The sequence below is a fragment of the Emys orbicularis genome, chromosome 1 (assembly GCF_028017835.1).
Source record: "Emys orbicularis isolate rEmyOrb1 chromosome 1, rEmyOrb1.hap1, whole genome shotgun sequence".
Taxonomy (NCBI): Eukaryota; Metazoa; Chordata; order Testudines; family Emydidae; genus Emys; species Emys orbicularis.
Window position 1 is genome coordinate 206,500,005 of NC_088683.1, and position 13,930 is coordinate 206,513,934.

The 13,930-nt window shown below is 45.0% G+C and overlaps 2 protein-coding genes across 2 annotated transcripts in view; one reads left to right on the forward strand and one right to left on the reverse strand.

Annotated features, from left to right (window-relative positions):
- LCA5L (lebercilin LCA5 like) overlaps positions 1 to 649 on the reverse strand; it is a 28,267-nt gene extending 27,618 nt beyond the window's left edge. The window contains exon 1 of the mRNA XM_065422283.1: positions 179 to 649. Within this exon, the coding sequence (XP_065278355.1) occupies positions 179 to 625 (447 nt within the window). The 5' untranslated portion in view covers positions 626 to 649. The remainder of the gene's footprint in view (positions 1 to 178) is intronic.
- A 10,112-nt stretch (positions 650 to 10,761) lies between these two features.
- Positions 10,762 to 13,930, forward strand: part of SH3BGR (SH3 domain binding glutamate rich protein) — a 53,165-nt gene continuing 49,996 nt past the window's right edge. The window contains exon 1 of the mRNA XM_065406828.1: positions 10,762 to 10,824. Coding sequence (XP_065262900.1) covers positions 10,762 to 10,824 — 63 coding nt within the window. The remainder of the gene's footprint in view (positions 10,825 to 13,930) is intronic.

Consider the following 13,930-nt stretch of genomic DNA (forward strand, 5'->3'; position numbering starts at 1 on the left):
ATAATATCACTAAACTTTGGAAAGCTTTGGATTAAAACAAATGGATCTGAATTTCTGTATTGTTAGCTTGCACTATAAATATTCATTTTATATGCATTGATTAATAATCTTGCATTATTCTTTCACAAAAATGTTTCCTATTATAGTTCTAAAAATACAAGGACATGCTCCATATTACCTGTATTCTCTTATCATTGGCTTCCATTTTTTCTGTAAGGATTGATAATCTATGAGTAAGTTCCCCTCTCTCTGCAAGATTCGTGTCTTCTGAAAGTTTCTGCAATACTTGCAAGGCATCTTTAGTCTTTAACAGCTCTGCTTCAACTTCTCTAAGCTTCCTGGATGTGTTTCGTTCCTGTTCCTGAGACTTCCTAAGGAGTCCCCTTAGAGATCTTACCTCACTATAATGTTTTGCTATAAGATCAGGCAAGTTATTCTCCGCATTTTCATATTTACCTATTGCTTTCAAGTGCCGATACTGAAGCTGTTTCAGAAGCTGGTTTTCTAAGTTTGATGCTTCTAGTTTATGCTGGAGGTCAGACAGTTCATTTTTCAGCTCTTTAATTTTGTGAAGTCTTGCAGATAATATACGTTGAGCCATAGCATCTTTTTTCTGGGAAATCATATTATTCTGAGTACTTAAAAATGAAATATTCTGGAATCGCATCTTCTTAGGTGGCAACCTCTTGCCTCCTGCATTCAGACCAAAACAAACTAATAGTGACTTACATATCATTTAATGGTACAGAAAGCAAAATCAGTGCATATCTTTACTCATAACTAGTTATCCTAAGCTACTTAAAGGCAGTATGTATGGCACAGTGTCCAAAATCTGTACTAAAATTTCACTGTTCAAATATTTTGTGCTGATACATCTATAGCATGGATTTTTCCTGGCAGTATTTGGCCACAACTAAAGCCAGGTCCATATGAGGTCCAAAGGTTCCCTCACTTCCTCATTCTATTGATCACTATCTTCCCCCAGGAACCATCTTCACTCTAGATAGCCTTAGTGCTAATATTCCAGCAACAGCTTTCTCTGAGACAAATTAGGCTTTCTTTGAGGCTGGTAGGATGTGCTTACAGAACGGTCTCCCCAGCGCCACCTGAAACAAAGTTTGTCTCAGTAATTCATTGAAGTCAATATGTGCTTTGTCAGAGGATTGGGTTGTATGGGCCTGATACAATTCCCTATGGAAAGACTCCCAATGACTTCAGTGGAGTTGGATAAGGCCCTAGATTAGGAAAATTCAATTCATGATGAAGAAGGAAGAAAACAATAACTTACTGCAAAAATTCAGAAAACAAAGTGATGGTAATAGTACACACCCTAAAAAATCTGCATCTAGGAATTCTATACACAACTGTATCACTTTCAAACCATCTTTTGATTTGAACTAAATCAAAAATAGCTTATAAGCACAAATGTAGTGTTGCTTAAATTATCAGGCATTTAGAATATTTATACAGTTTTCCATTATATATACCATATTTTATAAATATTCTTGACAGCCTGAAATTCTAAGGGTACCACTACTAAGCATCAATGTCCCTTTCTGAAGTATAACTGAAAATTTAAAGGGTTGGGACTGTAAGTCTGACTGTTTTCCTTGCTTTTATGCATACATTCAATTTCATAGCAGCTCTAAGGCATTCCAGGAAGTGCATTGCTAGAGAATTAGTATTATAATTTATATAGCACTCAAAATCTCCTAGCCATTTTCAAGATAAATATGCATTCAGGGTCTGTGCCTTGAAGAGCTGGCAATCTAAGAGCCAGGTCCTGTTTTTTTCCTCCAAGAATATCAGGGTTAGAAGGGACCTCAAGAGGTCATCTAGTCCAACCCCCTGCTCAAAGCAGGACTAATCCCCAGACAGATTTTTGCCCCAATCCCTCAATGGTCCCCTCAAGGATTGAACTCACAACCCTGGGTTTAAGCAGGCTAATGCTCAAATCACTGAGCTATCCCTCCTGCCATTGAATTCAAGTGGAGTTCTGGATATGAACTATTTACAAGAGCAGGCTCTAAGTAGAAAACATCATAGATTCATAGATTCTAAGGCCAGAAGGGACCATTGTGATCTTCTAGTCTGACCTCCTGTGTAACGGGCCACAGAACTTTCCCCAAAATAATTCCTAGAGCATAGCTTTTAAAAAAATATCTGGTCTTGATTTTAAAATTACCAGTGATGGAAAATCCACCATAATCCTTCGTAAATTGTTCCAGTGATTAATTACCCTCACTGTTAAAAAATACACCTTATTTCCAACCTGAATTTGTCTAGCTTTAACTTCCAGACACTGGATCATGTTACAGATGAAGGTTGGGGATGGGATTATGCAAACAAGTGATTACACAGTGAAGTTAGCTGGTGTCTTGTTAATTCCATGATTTTTGACTATTGAGTTGTCTAGTTTTATTTATTTTCTCCAGCCTGTCTTATTAACAATTCTTTGAGGAAAAGACTAGGTTTTACAGGCCTTTTGGAAGAAGTATCTCAAAAGGAGGGGCTTGAAGGAGAAGGAGGTAGAGACATGATGGATGAGGTCATGGGAGTTGGGAATTCCAGTTGTATGGGGCTGCATGGAAGAAGGCCATGCAGCCCCATACAATAAAAAGACCTACATTGCAATAAAAGACCCATGGCTGACCCATGTCAGCTGACTCAGGATCGCAGGGTTAGGTCTGCGGGGCTATAAAATTGCAATGTAGATGTTCAGGCTCGGGCTGGACAAGTTTTTGAGACCCTGCAAGGGTCTTGGAAAGGGGTGGGAGTTGGCACCTGAGTTTTACAGTCACTTTGTGCACTTGAATGGTGAGAATTAAGGAAATCCATTTCTAGACATGAAAGTAAAAATGTGGGTTTGATGGGGGATATTTTCTTTATTGTTAGTGTTTACACAGAAGGAATATATTTTGTATAATATGGCTATTTCAATATTATATTGGCTGACAAATGAGACTGAAATAGACCTAAAGCAAAAACTTATTTTTATTTTATGTGACATATTAAGACAAAAACTGTCAAGAAGCGGGGATAGTACCAATCTTCATATGTATATTATTTGGCTATTGTCAAAAATCTAATTTATTAGTGGGGAAACAAGAACAATTTTCTTTTTACCTTTTGGCTGACCATTTTTCCTATTTTTCTTCTTCTGTAGTTTCTTCTCTTTGATTCCTGACAGTTCTAAATAATTGCTATTGCCAGCTGATTCAGAATAGTCAGTGAGAAAATCATCAGAATAGTTAACATGAGAACTTTCACTTTCACATTCTCTACTGCACCTACTATAATCATTAATTCTGCTACTACTGCTGCTTCTGGTGCTCTTACTGGTCCTAGGAGATTCATTACTGCCTCTGCTTCTTGTGTAGCTTTCTGATTTACTATCTTCTGGCACTATAATACGGAGGAAACAGTCATCTAGGGCCATCATTGTGTTGCTAGTAGAGGACATCGTAAATGGATTCCATGACCTATCAGGAGTGGAATGTTTGTCAGTTTATACACATAAACATGAAAAAACATAATATTTATTTGCCTGTTCAAAAGTATATTTTCTCCTTAAGTCTAATAGAAACAGACAATTGTGTGGGCTGAAATAAGGCAATAATTTAGGGCTCATCTTCACTGCAAAAATTAGTTCAAGTTAGAGTTGCCAACTTTGTAATATTTAAAAAATGGACTCTCCAGCAGGAGTGCCGGAACCTCCCCTTCCTCACCCCTGCCCCGCACCTTCCCCATGAAGACCGGTCCCTGCCCCACCCCTTCCCCTCAGGCTTCATCCCTGCCCGCCTCTTCCCCTGAGGTCCTGCTCCTTCCCTACCCCTTCCCCCTGAGGCCCCACCCCCATTTGCTCTTCTTTCTCCTTCCCCCCGTCGCTCGCTGCTCTTCCCCTCGGGAGGTACTTGCCTGTGCAGCCGGGGCTGGGAGCTGCAGCCACCCAATGCACGTAGGATGCAGCCCCAGCTAAATAGGGGCTGGTGTGGATGATGACTCGGCGCCTCCCTGCCTCCCCCACCCACAGTAACCGGACTTTGGGTGTCCAGTCAGTAGATCTGACCGGACACTGTCAGGTCCCCTTTTCAATCAGACTTTCTGTTCGAAAACCAGGCACCTGGCCACCCTAGTTCAAGTTAGTATTCAGATTAATGCACTGGAGCTAGCCTAGCTCAAGAGTGACCACACTTCAAAACAAATGCCACCCGTCAGCCTCAAGGGGTAGGGGAACTTGATGGGGCCATCAGTGAAGGAGCCTACCCTGAGTTATGGGTTATATGGTAGGAGCTCTGTAACCCCCACACTGGAAACAATTAAATTGCTGGTACAGGAGAGTATGTGTGATGGGCAGGTAGCACCCCGCCCCTGTATTTAAAATGTAATAAAAGTTGTGGCCTGCTATTTAAAATCCATCGATTTGTCTGTCCTCATTTCACCATTGTGTCCAACTCAGCATTGGAGTTACAGAGTGATTTGTTTAGCAGCATAGAGTGACTGGATTAGCTGTTGCTGAGTTGTAACTGGACCTGTTGTAACCCTACTACATTACTAGTTGAAGCATTAGAAGCACTGGAGCTTCAACTCCCCAGGGCATGCCTATACTGTATCTGGGAGTGAGCCTTCTAGCTCGGGTCCACACACTCATGCTAGCAGGGCTCACACTAGCATTCTAAAAATAGCTTTGTAGACACTGTAGCTCGGCTGGAGTTTGGCCTCTGAAGCCTGGCAGGGGGCTTGAGAGCTCGAGCTCCAGACTGTTGGTGTCACTAGGCATAACCCTAGGTAACTCGGGAGGGTGGAAGACCACGAGTGTCGATTAAGCCTTCCTGCACTAGGCCTAAATGAACCAAAGCTCCTCCATGTTTGAACTTTAATCGACCTAACAAGCCAGTAACAGAGAATGGAATGTGTAACAGTCAGTTATCAGTTGCAACACCGCTCAAACCGATATAAAGCGGTAGTAATAAGGCCTGCATGCTTCTGGCTGAAAGGCAAGATAACAGATCAAAGGGAAAAGGACAAGATAACGGTTCAAAAGAAAAGTTACTAACGAGCTAGACTTATAGCCGCCAAGATGACTTACCTGCTTAATGTAACTGCTATAGAAGAAGGGAGGAGGAAAGGGGGAAAGGGGGGGGGGAAGGGAAGAGCTTAGCTAAAGTAAAGTATAAAAAGAGAAAAACTGCTTATGTTGGTGTGCTTGATCTGAGATGTGCCAAGTCTCCTTGCACCGCTTTGAGATCTCAAATAAATTTTGATTGCTTCTCCACCCTGGTGTGTTCATTGGCGCGATGCACACCGGGCAACGAACCCCGCTGTTGCTTTCCTTGGGCACTCTGTGCCGGCAACAAGACTGAGCCACAATGTCAAAGCAATGTCTACACACCTATTTCCATAGTGCTAGCACACGCTCCGCAAGCATGAGTCTGTGGACCCGAGCTAGAAGGCTCACTCCCAGATGCAGTGTAGACATGCCTGGACAGGCCAGCTAGCTCAAGCTTAAAACACCATTTACTTCCAGCTAGAGATTTTTGTGTGTGGATGGGAGTTGAGTTAGGGATAACGCTCAAGTTATAACTCAGGGCTAACTGTGCTGTGCAGACAAACCCTTAGATTCTAGAGAGAGAATATTATACATAATCTTTGTTATTTAAGAGCTTAACACAGTATAGGCATATGTTCTCAGGAGTCTGAGAAGAGGGACACAATTTAGTGTACCAGTCAGGGAGTTCATATTAAATAGTGAGGATAAAAAGAAATAATAAACTCTGTTTTATTCAGAAAATAACATCAAACTAAGACATTTCCAGATTTATGAGTACTTGACTTAGGTACATTTTCATATGCTTTTGGCATATATCTAAAGAGGCTCAATTGCATTTGAAAATGTGTCCTTTCCCCCTCTTGTTTTCAGGCAAAATGAACTGTGAATTTTGGTGAGTTTTTCAGAAAATAGGGTAATTTTCATATTCAGAACAAGATAGAAAATACCTGAGGGTTTTTGTTTCTGAATATTTCACACACTTCTAGTTATTATTCACATGAGATCGGGACAGCAAATTAGAAAGTGTATAATTGCTTATTCACTGCATTTTACTTTTTGGAGCTACTAGGAGCTAGCACAACAGATTAAGTTATTCTCTCAGCAGTGCCATTTTTAAATTGTGATTCTTCAAAGGACTGCTTCCTGTGTGGGGTTCACCCTGCCTCCTCTTAACATCATATGAAACCTGTCAGGGGAATTCACCCCTGTGCAGGGACCTCTCCTCTCTCCCCACAGGGGATACCCTAATGCATGGGATATTCTGGGAGGAGTGGCAGGGGCAGTACTTTGCCCCAGTGATTCTGTGCCACTGCAATGATCCATAAGGGATCACAAATCATGTTTTAGCCTAGGTATTAGGCAAGGATCTACATTCAAACACGGTTTACAAACTCTGTTTCAACCATCATTTGGCCCCAGGCACCCAGAAGAAGCAAAAACTCAGAGGGCGGGGACAGATGAATTATGGTTTGAAGACAGTCAAAGGAAAGAACAGGAAAGCACAGCCTGGGTGAGGAGAGTGTTACTATATGGTTCAGTGGTTCCCCCAATCAGCCAGTCCAAGGCCCAGGGCACCACCAGGCCACCTCCGTCCGAAGAACAAATGGGCTTGGGGCAGGAATGGGATGGAGTTAGAACCTGGGACACCACAAGCCCTACAAGGGATGGAGATGCTGCCAGGATTGGGAGGACAACCTGGTTGAGGGGCCCCTGGAGCTCCTCTGCACCTCCCCCCCCCCCCGCACAGGTAGGACCCCCACCCTTCCCTCCCCGCACTGCCCCCGCACAGACAGGGCGAGGCTCTCATCCCCTCGTTACCTGGCTCTCTCCGCTGTCCTAGCGGGAGAAGCTGTTTTCATTTCTTTGTCGCTATGGGAACGGGGCACTCTGGCGCTGTGCATCCTGGGGCTTGTAGTTCAGTGTTCTGAGGAGGCGGGGGTGGGGGGGAAGGGGAAGTTGTCGCTCCGGCCACCTTCCCCTTCCTATTTCTGCTCGATCCCTCCCCCGCTCTCTCCTCTCCCCCTCCCCGACTTCTAACTTTATTAATTTTCGGAAATAAATGCGCTCTGCTGTGTTTGCCTTGCTGCCCCCTACAGCAGTTTCCGGAGCCCCCAATATCCATCCACCCACAGGGGCTGAAAGGGGGAGGCCACCCCGTATCTATTTTACAGTGAACAGCAGCAGGGATCGCTCTTGTTGCTCGCTCCATCAGATCCATGTAATAACCCGCAATGTCTCATGCCTTAGAAACACACCAGTCCCAGCAGTGCTACTGCCAGGGCCGGCTCTGGCTTCTTTGCCGCCCCCCCCCCTGCGGGGGGGGGGGCGGAGCCTGGGGGGCGGCGAGCCCCGGCGGGGGCTCCGCTCTCCCGCCGGGGGGAGGGCGGCCGGAGCCCCGGGGCGAGGGTGGCGAGCCCCGGCGGGGGCTCCGCTCTCCCCCCGCACCAGAGGGCTTCTGCCCGGGCCGCTGCACACTGGGGCCGGGAGCGCAGCCCAGAGGCTGCTCCAGCCCTGCAGCCCGTGGGGCAGCGTGGTGGGTCCCGGCGGAGCGGGCAGGGGCCCAGTGGGCAGCGCGGGGGCGTGGGCCGAATCCCTGCTGCTGCCGGGGAGCCCCGCGCCTCTCCCTCCCGCTTGCGGCTGCGGCTCCTTCCCGGCGGGACGCGCCCCCCCGGCCTGCCGCCGGAGGGGAGGGCGGCGAGCCCCGGCGGGGGCTCGGCTCCCCCCCCCCGCCAGAGCGCCGGGGGCAGGGCGGCGAGCCCCGGCGGGGGCAGGGCGGCGAGCTCGGCTCTCCCCCCTGCGGCCAGAGCGCCGGGGGCAGGGCGGCGAGAGGGCGGCGAGCCCCGGCTGGGGCTCGGCTCTCCCCCCCCCCCCGGCGGCCAGCCGGGGGGAGAGCGGCCAGAGCGCCGGGGGGAGGGCGGCGAGCCCGGCTGTGGCCCCGCTCTCCCCGGCGGCCCGAGCGCCGCGCCGCCCCCCTCCAGGTGCCGCCCCAAGCACCAGCTTGGTTGCCTGGTGCCTGGAGCCGGCCCTGAAGCTGAAACGTCTCTTTGAAACACACACAGCAAAATCCTCCCTCACAGGTTAGCCCCAGAAAGAGGGGAGGTGGTAGCACACCCAGCCCTATTCTCAAGCTCCAGAGAAAGGAGGGGCTGAAATAAAATTAATTGAGCATTTTAGGATAAAAAAAAACCTAATGAAAAATAAATATTTTACTCATATAATTCTAAACATTGAAACAATTTTCTTCAAACCTGGGAATAAAAAGAATCGTGCTCCACGACAGAAACCTTGCATATGACATTTTAAATCAATAGAAATTTGGGCCAGATCCTGTTCAATGGGAGTTTCAGATATAGAGTGGCTACAGGATCTTGCTCTTTGATAGCTGGGTAATAAAAAGGAGTAATGCACTGTTCATCATTTTTGTCACAGTCCTGCAAGGTACTAAATGGCTTAATGGCCCCATCCTGCAAATACTGGTGTGTTTAATAATTATTAATGGCACGACTATTCATGATAGTTGGCACTATGACTTGTAGAAAATGATTACAGGATCAGACCCTTCATTTGTAATTCTGCAAAACATTCTGAGACCTGTAAAAGATGCTATACAAATCAATAAATAAAAATAATAGTTCAAAACTGGCTAAAATCTTTATTTTGTGATTGTTTTTTATTAATTTTCATAAAGAAACCATAAAACCACAAAAAGGTAACTGACTCACAGCTTGTATGTATTACCAGATATTGCACATTTTGCAGGATATCCAACAGAATTATTCCGTTATACAGCTTGTCAGAGCTGCACGACCAGACAATATAAAATTTGACAATATTACAAAGACATAACATGGTGTGGGCGGGGGATGGGGGGGGGGTAACAATAAAAAAAAAGACACACACAAATAGACAAGAAAAGGAAAGAGGGGAGAGGGAGTGGGGCAGGATGGAGGGAAAAAACAGAGAGGTCCTATGCAATGGAAGTCTGGCATTATTTGAGCTATCTAAGAATTCTTTATCCAAATTTATCAAAAAACACAGTCCAAGTTTCTTTGAATTCATATAATTGCTCTCTGCTAAAATAATTTGTGTTGAATTTAGTAAAAAAAGTCTCCTGGGTAAATGCTTGTATGCCAAGTTTTAGCATGAAGCACCATTTTTTTGGCATAGTTTCTTTTTCTTTTTTTTTTAGAAAAACTGTCAGTGAAGGTTTTTTACTACCTGTCTTCACTACTTGCAAGACTGCCTCTTGTCTCCTTATTGGAGAAGCAGGTGACAGAGATCGAGAAATAGTGAACTTTGTAAAGTGTCCATTCTGTTGTCTTTTTCAATAAATTTCTTCACAATCCCATTTACATAAAGATGGAAATAATTTTTCACACAACAGAGCAATGTATCTTTAAAATTATATAATGGTCCTAATAGGTAGTAAGTCATTTGCCAAATTCAATTGTTACTGCTTACTATGAGTATAACTCTATTGGAGTCAATCGTAGTTAGCACTATGTTCAGTATTAAGAATTTGCAGGATTGGAGCCTTGAAGCCTTGAATCTTAAAGTTAAACATTTTAAAATGTTTTGCAGAACTGAGGCCTAAATTCTTGAGCCCTAGTTCACCTCTGGCATTAGGAGTCTCAATTCCATTGAAATCAATGGAGTTGAGCCTACTACACCAGTGGTGAATTTGGCCCTTACAATTAAAAAATTATGTGATAATATTGCACATTCCTAAAATAACATTCATTCTGAAAGATCCCCAAAAGCTAAACAATATGTGTATACAGCACCATTGACAGGCAGCCGTCTATGGGAGGGAAAGCAGCAGTCAGATGGAAAACCAGTGCCCTGTACTACTCAGAGAAGAGAATATTTTCACAAGGAAACCTGGCCCCACTCTTGCAAAAAGTGCCATGGGATCTTCACTGGCCACATAGAGTACAGAAATACTTGTTTTTTAGGGTCTCAGGCATGGGGTCATCCATATGCCTCCCCGTATCTCACCGACCCCAAAATTAATCCACAATGACCTGACATATACTGCAAAGAGAAAACAGAGCCATAAAGTTTGGATCCTGATCTGAATTTCCCAAAGCCTCAGAGTGTTTGGAACTGTGGCTTTAGTTCAGGCTGATCTCAGAATTGTTGTTTCCAAATTGTTTTGTTTTTAAAGGTAGAGATTGTGGCTGTTACGCTGCATATAAGCTTCAAACTGAGGCTCCTTATTTTAGTCAGAGAGTGGGTGTGAGCTCTTGAATACAGGGGATTATTATGAAAATGCTGACATCCCTTTAAACTTTGTCCTGCAGCTTTGCAAACTCTTCCAACACTCTTTCCCCTCCCCACCAGCATTTTCCTTGCCCTGTCTGATTGGTGCACTGCTCTCCCTTGCCTTTTATGGACTGTCACCCGGTCAATTCTAAAGTGAAAAGGCTAGGGGCAGGTGCAAGTCCCTCTGCTTTAGATACTTTTGCCAACCAATCCTCTCCCAGCTTCTAGGCTCCCAAAATACCTAAAAGAGCCAATGAAGTTGGGGAAGCCCAGGATACCAGTGGGTGGGAGAGGCTAAAACTAGTTAGATTGATGTGGAGGGGAGATTCATTTGGGAAGGGATTCTGGCTGCCCTGGGAACTGCTGCATGTCAGGCTCACTCTCAGGGCTCTGGTGACTTGTAGATAACAGGATTGTTCTGGTGGTTCTCTTCTATAACGGTCAAAATGGTGATCAAAGTCTTTGTAGCCACATCCTCTGGGTCTACAGCGGTAGGTTACTCATGTTATGTATGTTTCACCCCTACCCTCTCTCCACCAGGATCAGTTATTTTGTGAATTAACTGCTGTCTAAGTACGGGATGTGTATGTACTAGTTACCAGGTGAGCCTGGGTCTGAATGTGAGGGAAACAGTGAGATGTCTCTAGTCTTGTGTCTAATAGCTAATTCTTGCAAGTGCCTCCACACATGGAGAATTATAGTTAATAAATATGGGTTGTGTGTATTTAAATTCTAATTGCAATTCATATATTGATGTCTAAATATAATTTCAATTAATAGACTGAAATCTCTTTGCAAATAATATATACAATAGGTGTATACAAAATAGGCTATTCTGTTGCCCTAAAAATATTGAGCTAGGCTGTTTGCAGTAGAAATTATATATATTTACTTTTGATAAATACTTTGTGACTCTGCTAGGGTTTAATGCTGTTGCATAGTGGATATTGTTTCCAGGAAAAAGCCAGAACCAAAGCGAGAAGAGTAAAATTATGCAGAGTAAACTTGTTCCCAGTTATCCTCTTCCCCCCACACCCTTCTATTTTTTTTGTCTCTTGAAAGGCTATACTGGGGTTTTTAGTTTTGAACCTTGCTGCTGTAGTTGTCAGCACAACATGTTGGCTGAAGTGAAGGGCATGTGAAGAGAAGAGAGAGCTGGAAATCCAGGGGAGGTGGGAACTGGGAAAGGATGATTTCCTTTTATATCCAGCTCCCAGAGGAGCTCAGATTGCAGCCCTGCTTTAGCAATCGCTCAATCACGGTGACACAGTAAACAAACTGGCTAGTGCATGCACATAACTGTAACTGCAACTGCATCTCTACAGTTACACTGACACCATCTCCTTAAGAAATTTCCAGAGTGGAAGAGCTGAAAAGTACTGAAAAAGCCACCGTTCTCTGGAAGAGTCACTGTCTCTGGCAACTAAGTAGAACCCCACTAATACCTAAAGTGCATCATAACAAAGAAATTACAAAGCTCTTACTAACCTTGCTTAACACAGAGCTTTTCAGCTTGAAACACTTTTATTGTAGACTTTTTAGACCCATTTTACCAACCTTTTGTTTTTATATGAAAAAAATGAGATGTAAGATATGAGAACAGCGATAAGGAACATACTGTTGGGTTGCTAATCTGTAGTCAAGCACAGATTATTTAAATGGCTATATAAATTACTATCTACCTTGCACAGATTTACTCTTTTCTTACGTTTGATCATTGAAGGAGAGTCATACCTGGCTATCTTTGTTCCCAATCAGCTGTCCTTAATGAAAGGCTGCAAGCATGATTGAAGTCACTCTGCAGACTTTTAAGCATGAGCCTCTTGACTAAGGCCCCAATTCCCAAAAACACTTAGGCACATGCTTAAATCATTGCCGTCAATGAGACTACTCATGCTTAAAACTGCACGTTTCAGTGCTTTCCTGAATCAGAGCTATATTCACCTAGCTGGCAGCTGTAGCAGACTCCTTTCTTCTGTGGATAAGGCACTGAAATGAAAGGGACACATAACATGCCCTGAGCAGTGGATTACATATGCTTATCATCCAGATGCACCAGTTTAAGCATTGCTAAGAAAGGTGATCAATGCCAGATGGACGTTATAAATGTTGCATTTATTGATTCCAATCTTCAGTCATTGTTAGCAGTATATGAATATTACGCTAGTGAAATGCCAACACATTTTGGTTGACTTTTTTTGTTTGTTTGTTCGTTGAACCATTTTTACACATTTTTATACAAGCACAACTTTAATTCTGCATTTCCTGGATTTTTAATCTTAGACAGGTGTGTTATGTGCACACTTTTTTACACCACCGTTCTCAAACGGTAACATACACTCAGACTATTGATATGAGCCTGCAACTTTAACTACTCCTTAACAAAATGTTTTGCTTGAGTGATTTTCTAAGAAGTCATATATTGTTCTTATTGTAGTATTACTAGAGAACAATAGGGATGGAAAGTGCCCTTTTAATAAACTTTAATATATATATAGATATAGATATAGATATAGATATAGATATAGATATAGATATAGATATAGATATAGATATAGATATATATATATCATGAAACACATCTCATACAGAGGGATAGCACAAGGCACACACATTACTTAAGTCCCACTTAAGCCTTATTTTGTACCAGTCTTGTATTGTCCTTCTGTGAATTTTATCAATTCAGAATTTGAATTGTACTGGTATTACTGATGCAGCCTCCAGTTTGGATATTTACTGTTACTTCAAATGCTCAGGGGTGGCAGGTTTGTAGAAATTTTGGTGGTGCCCAGAACCCGCCCCTGCCCAAATTCTGCCCCTCCCCAAACTCCACCCCCCACCTGCCCAAGGCTCTGGGAGGGAATTTGGGTGGGGGAGGAGGCCTGGGGTGCAGGCCCTAGGCTGGGGCAGGGGATTAGGGTGCAGGTTCTGGGAGGGAGTTTGGGGATGGGAGGGGGTGCAGGGGTGAGGGCTGTGGGGGGAGGACTGTGGCTGTAGATGAGGGGTTTGGGGTGTGGGAGGGGCTCAGGGCAAGAGTAGGAGTGTGTGTGGGGGGTGAGGGCTCTGTCTGGGGCTGGGGGGTTTAGGGTGTTAGAGAGGCTCAGGGCTGGGGCAGAGGGTTGGAGTGCAAGGGGATGAGGTCTCTGGCTGGGGCTGGAGATGAGGGGTTTGTGGTGTTGGAGAGGCTCAGGGCTAGGGTAGAGGGTTGAGGGTGTGGTGGGGGGGGGTGAAAGCTCTGGCTGGGGGTGTAGGCTTTGGGCTGGGGCAGGGCTGGGGATGAGTTTGGGGAGCAGGCAGGCTGCTCCGGGACAGGGGTCAGAGAGGAGGACTCCTCCCCCCCCCCCAGCCCTTTCCCTGCCGGCAGCAGCGAGCTCTGGGGGAGGAGCCCCCCTTTCCTGTGTCCCCCCCCAGCAGCACACTCACCCCCACTACTGTCACTGCATGTGCTCCTAGGGCCTCTCTCAGGTCCAGGAATCTCTATCGCCTCCCCCGTGGTGGGTGCCGGGGGGTGCTGTGTGCGCCTCCTCCCCTGCTGTTGCCCCTGACTGTAGCCTCACTGGGGGTGAGGGATGGGGCTGCCTCCTTGCCCAGCATGGGGCAGGAGCGGTGACTGCG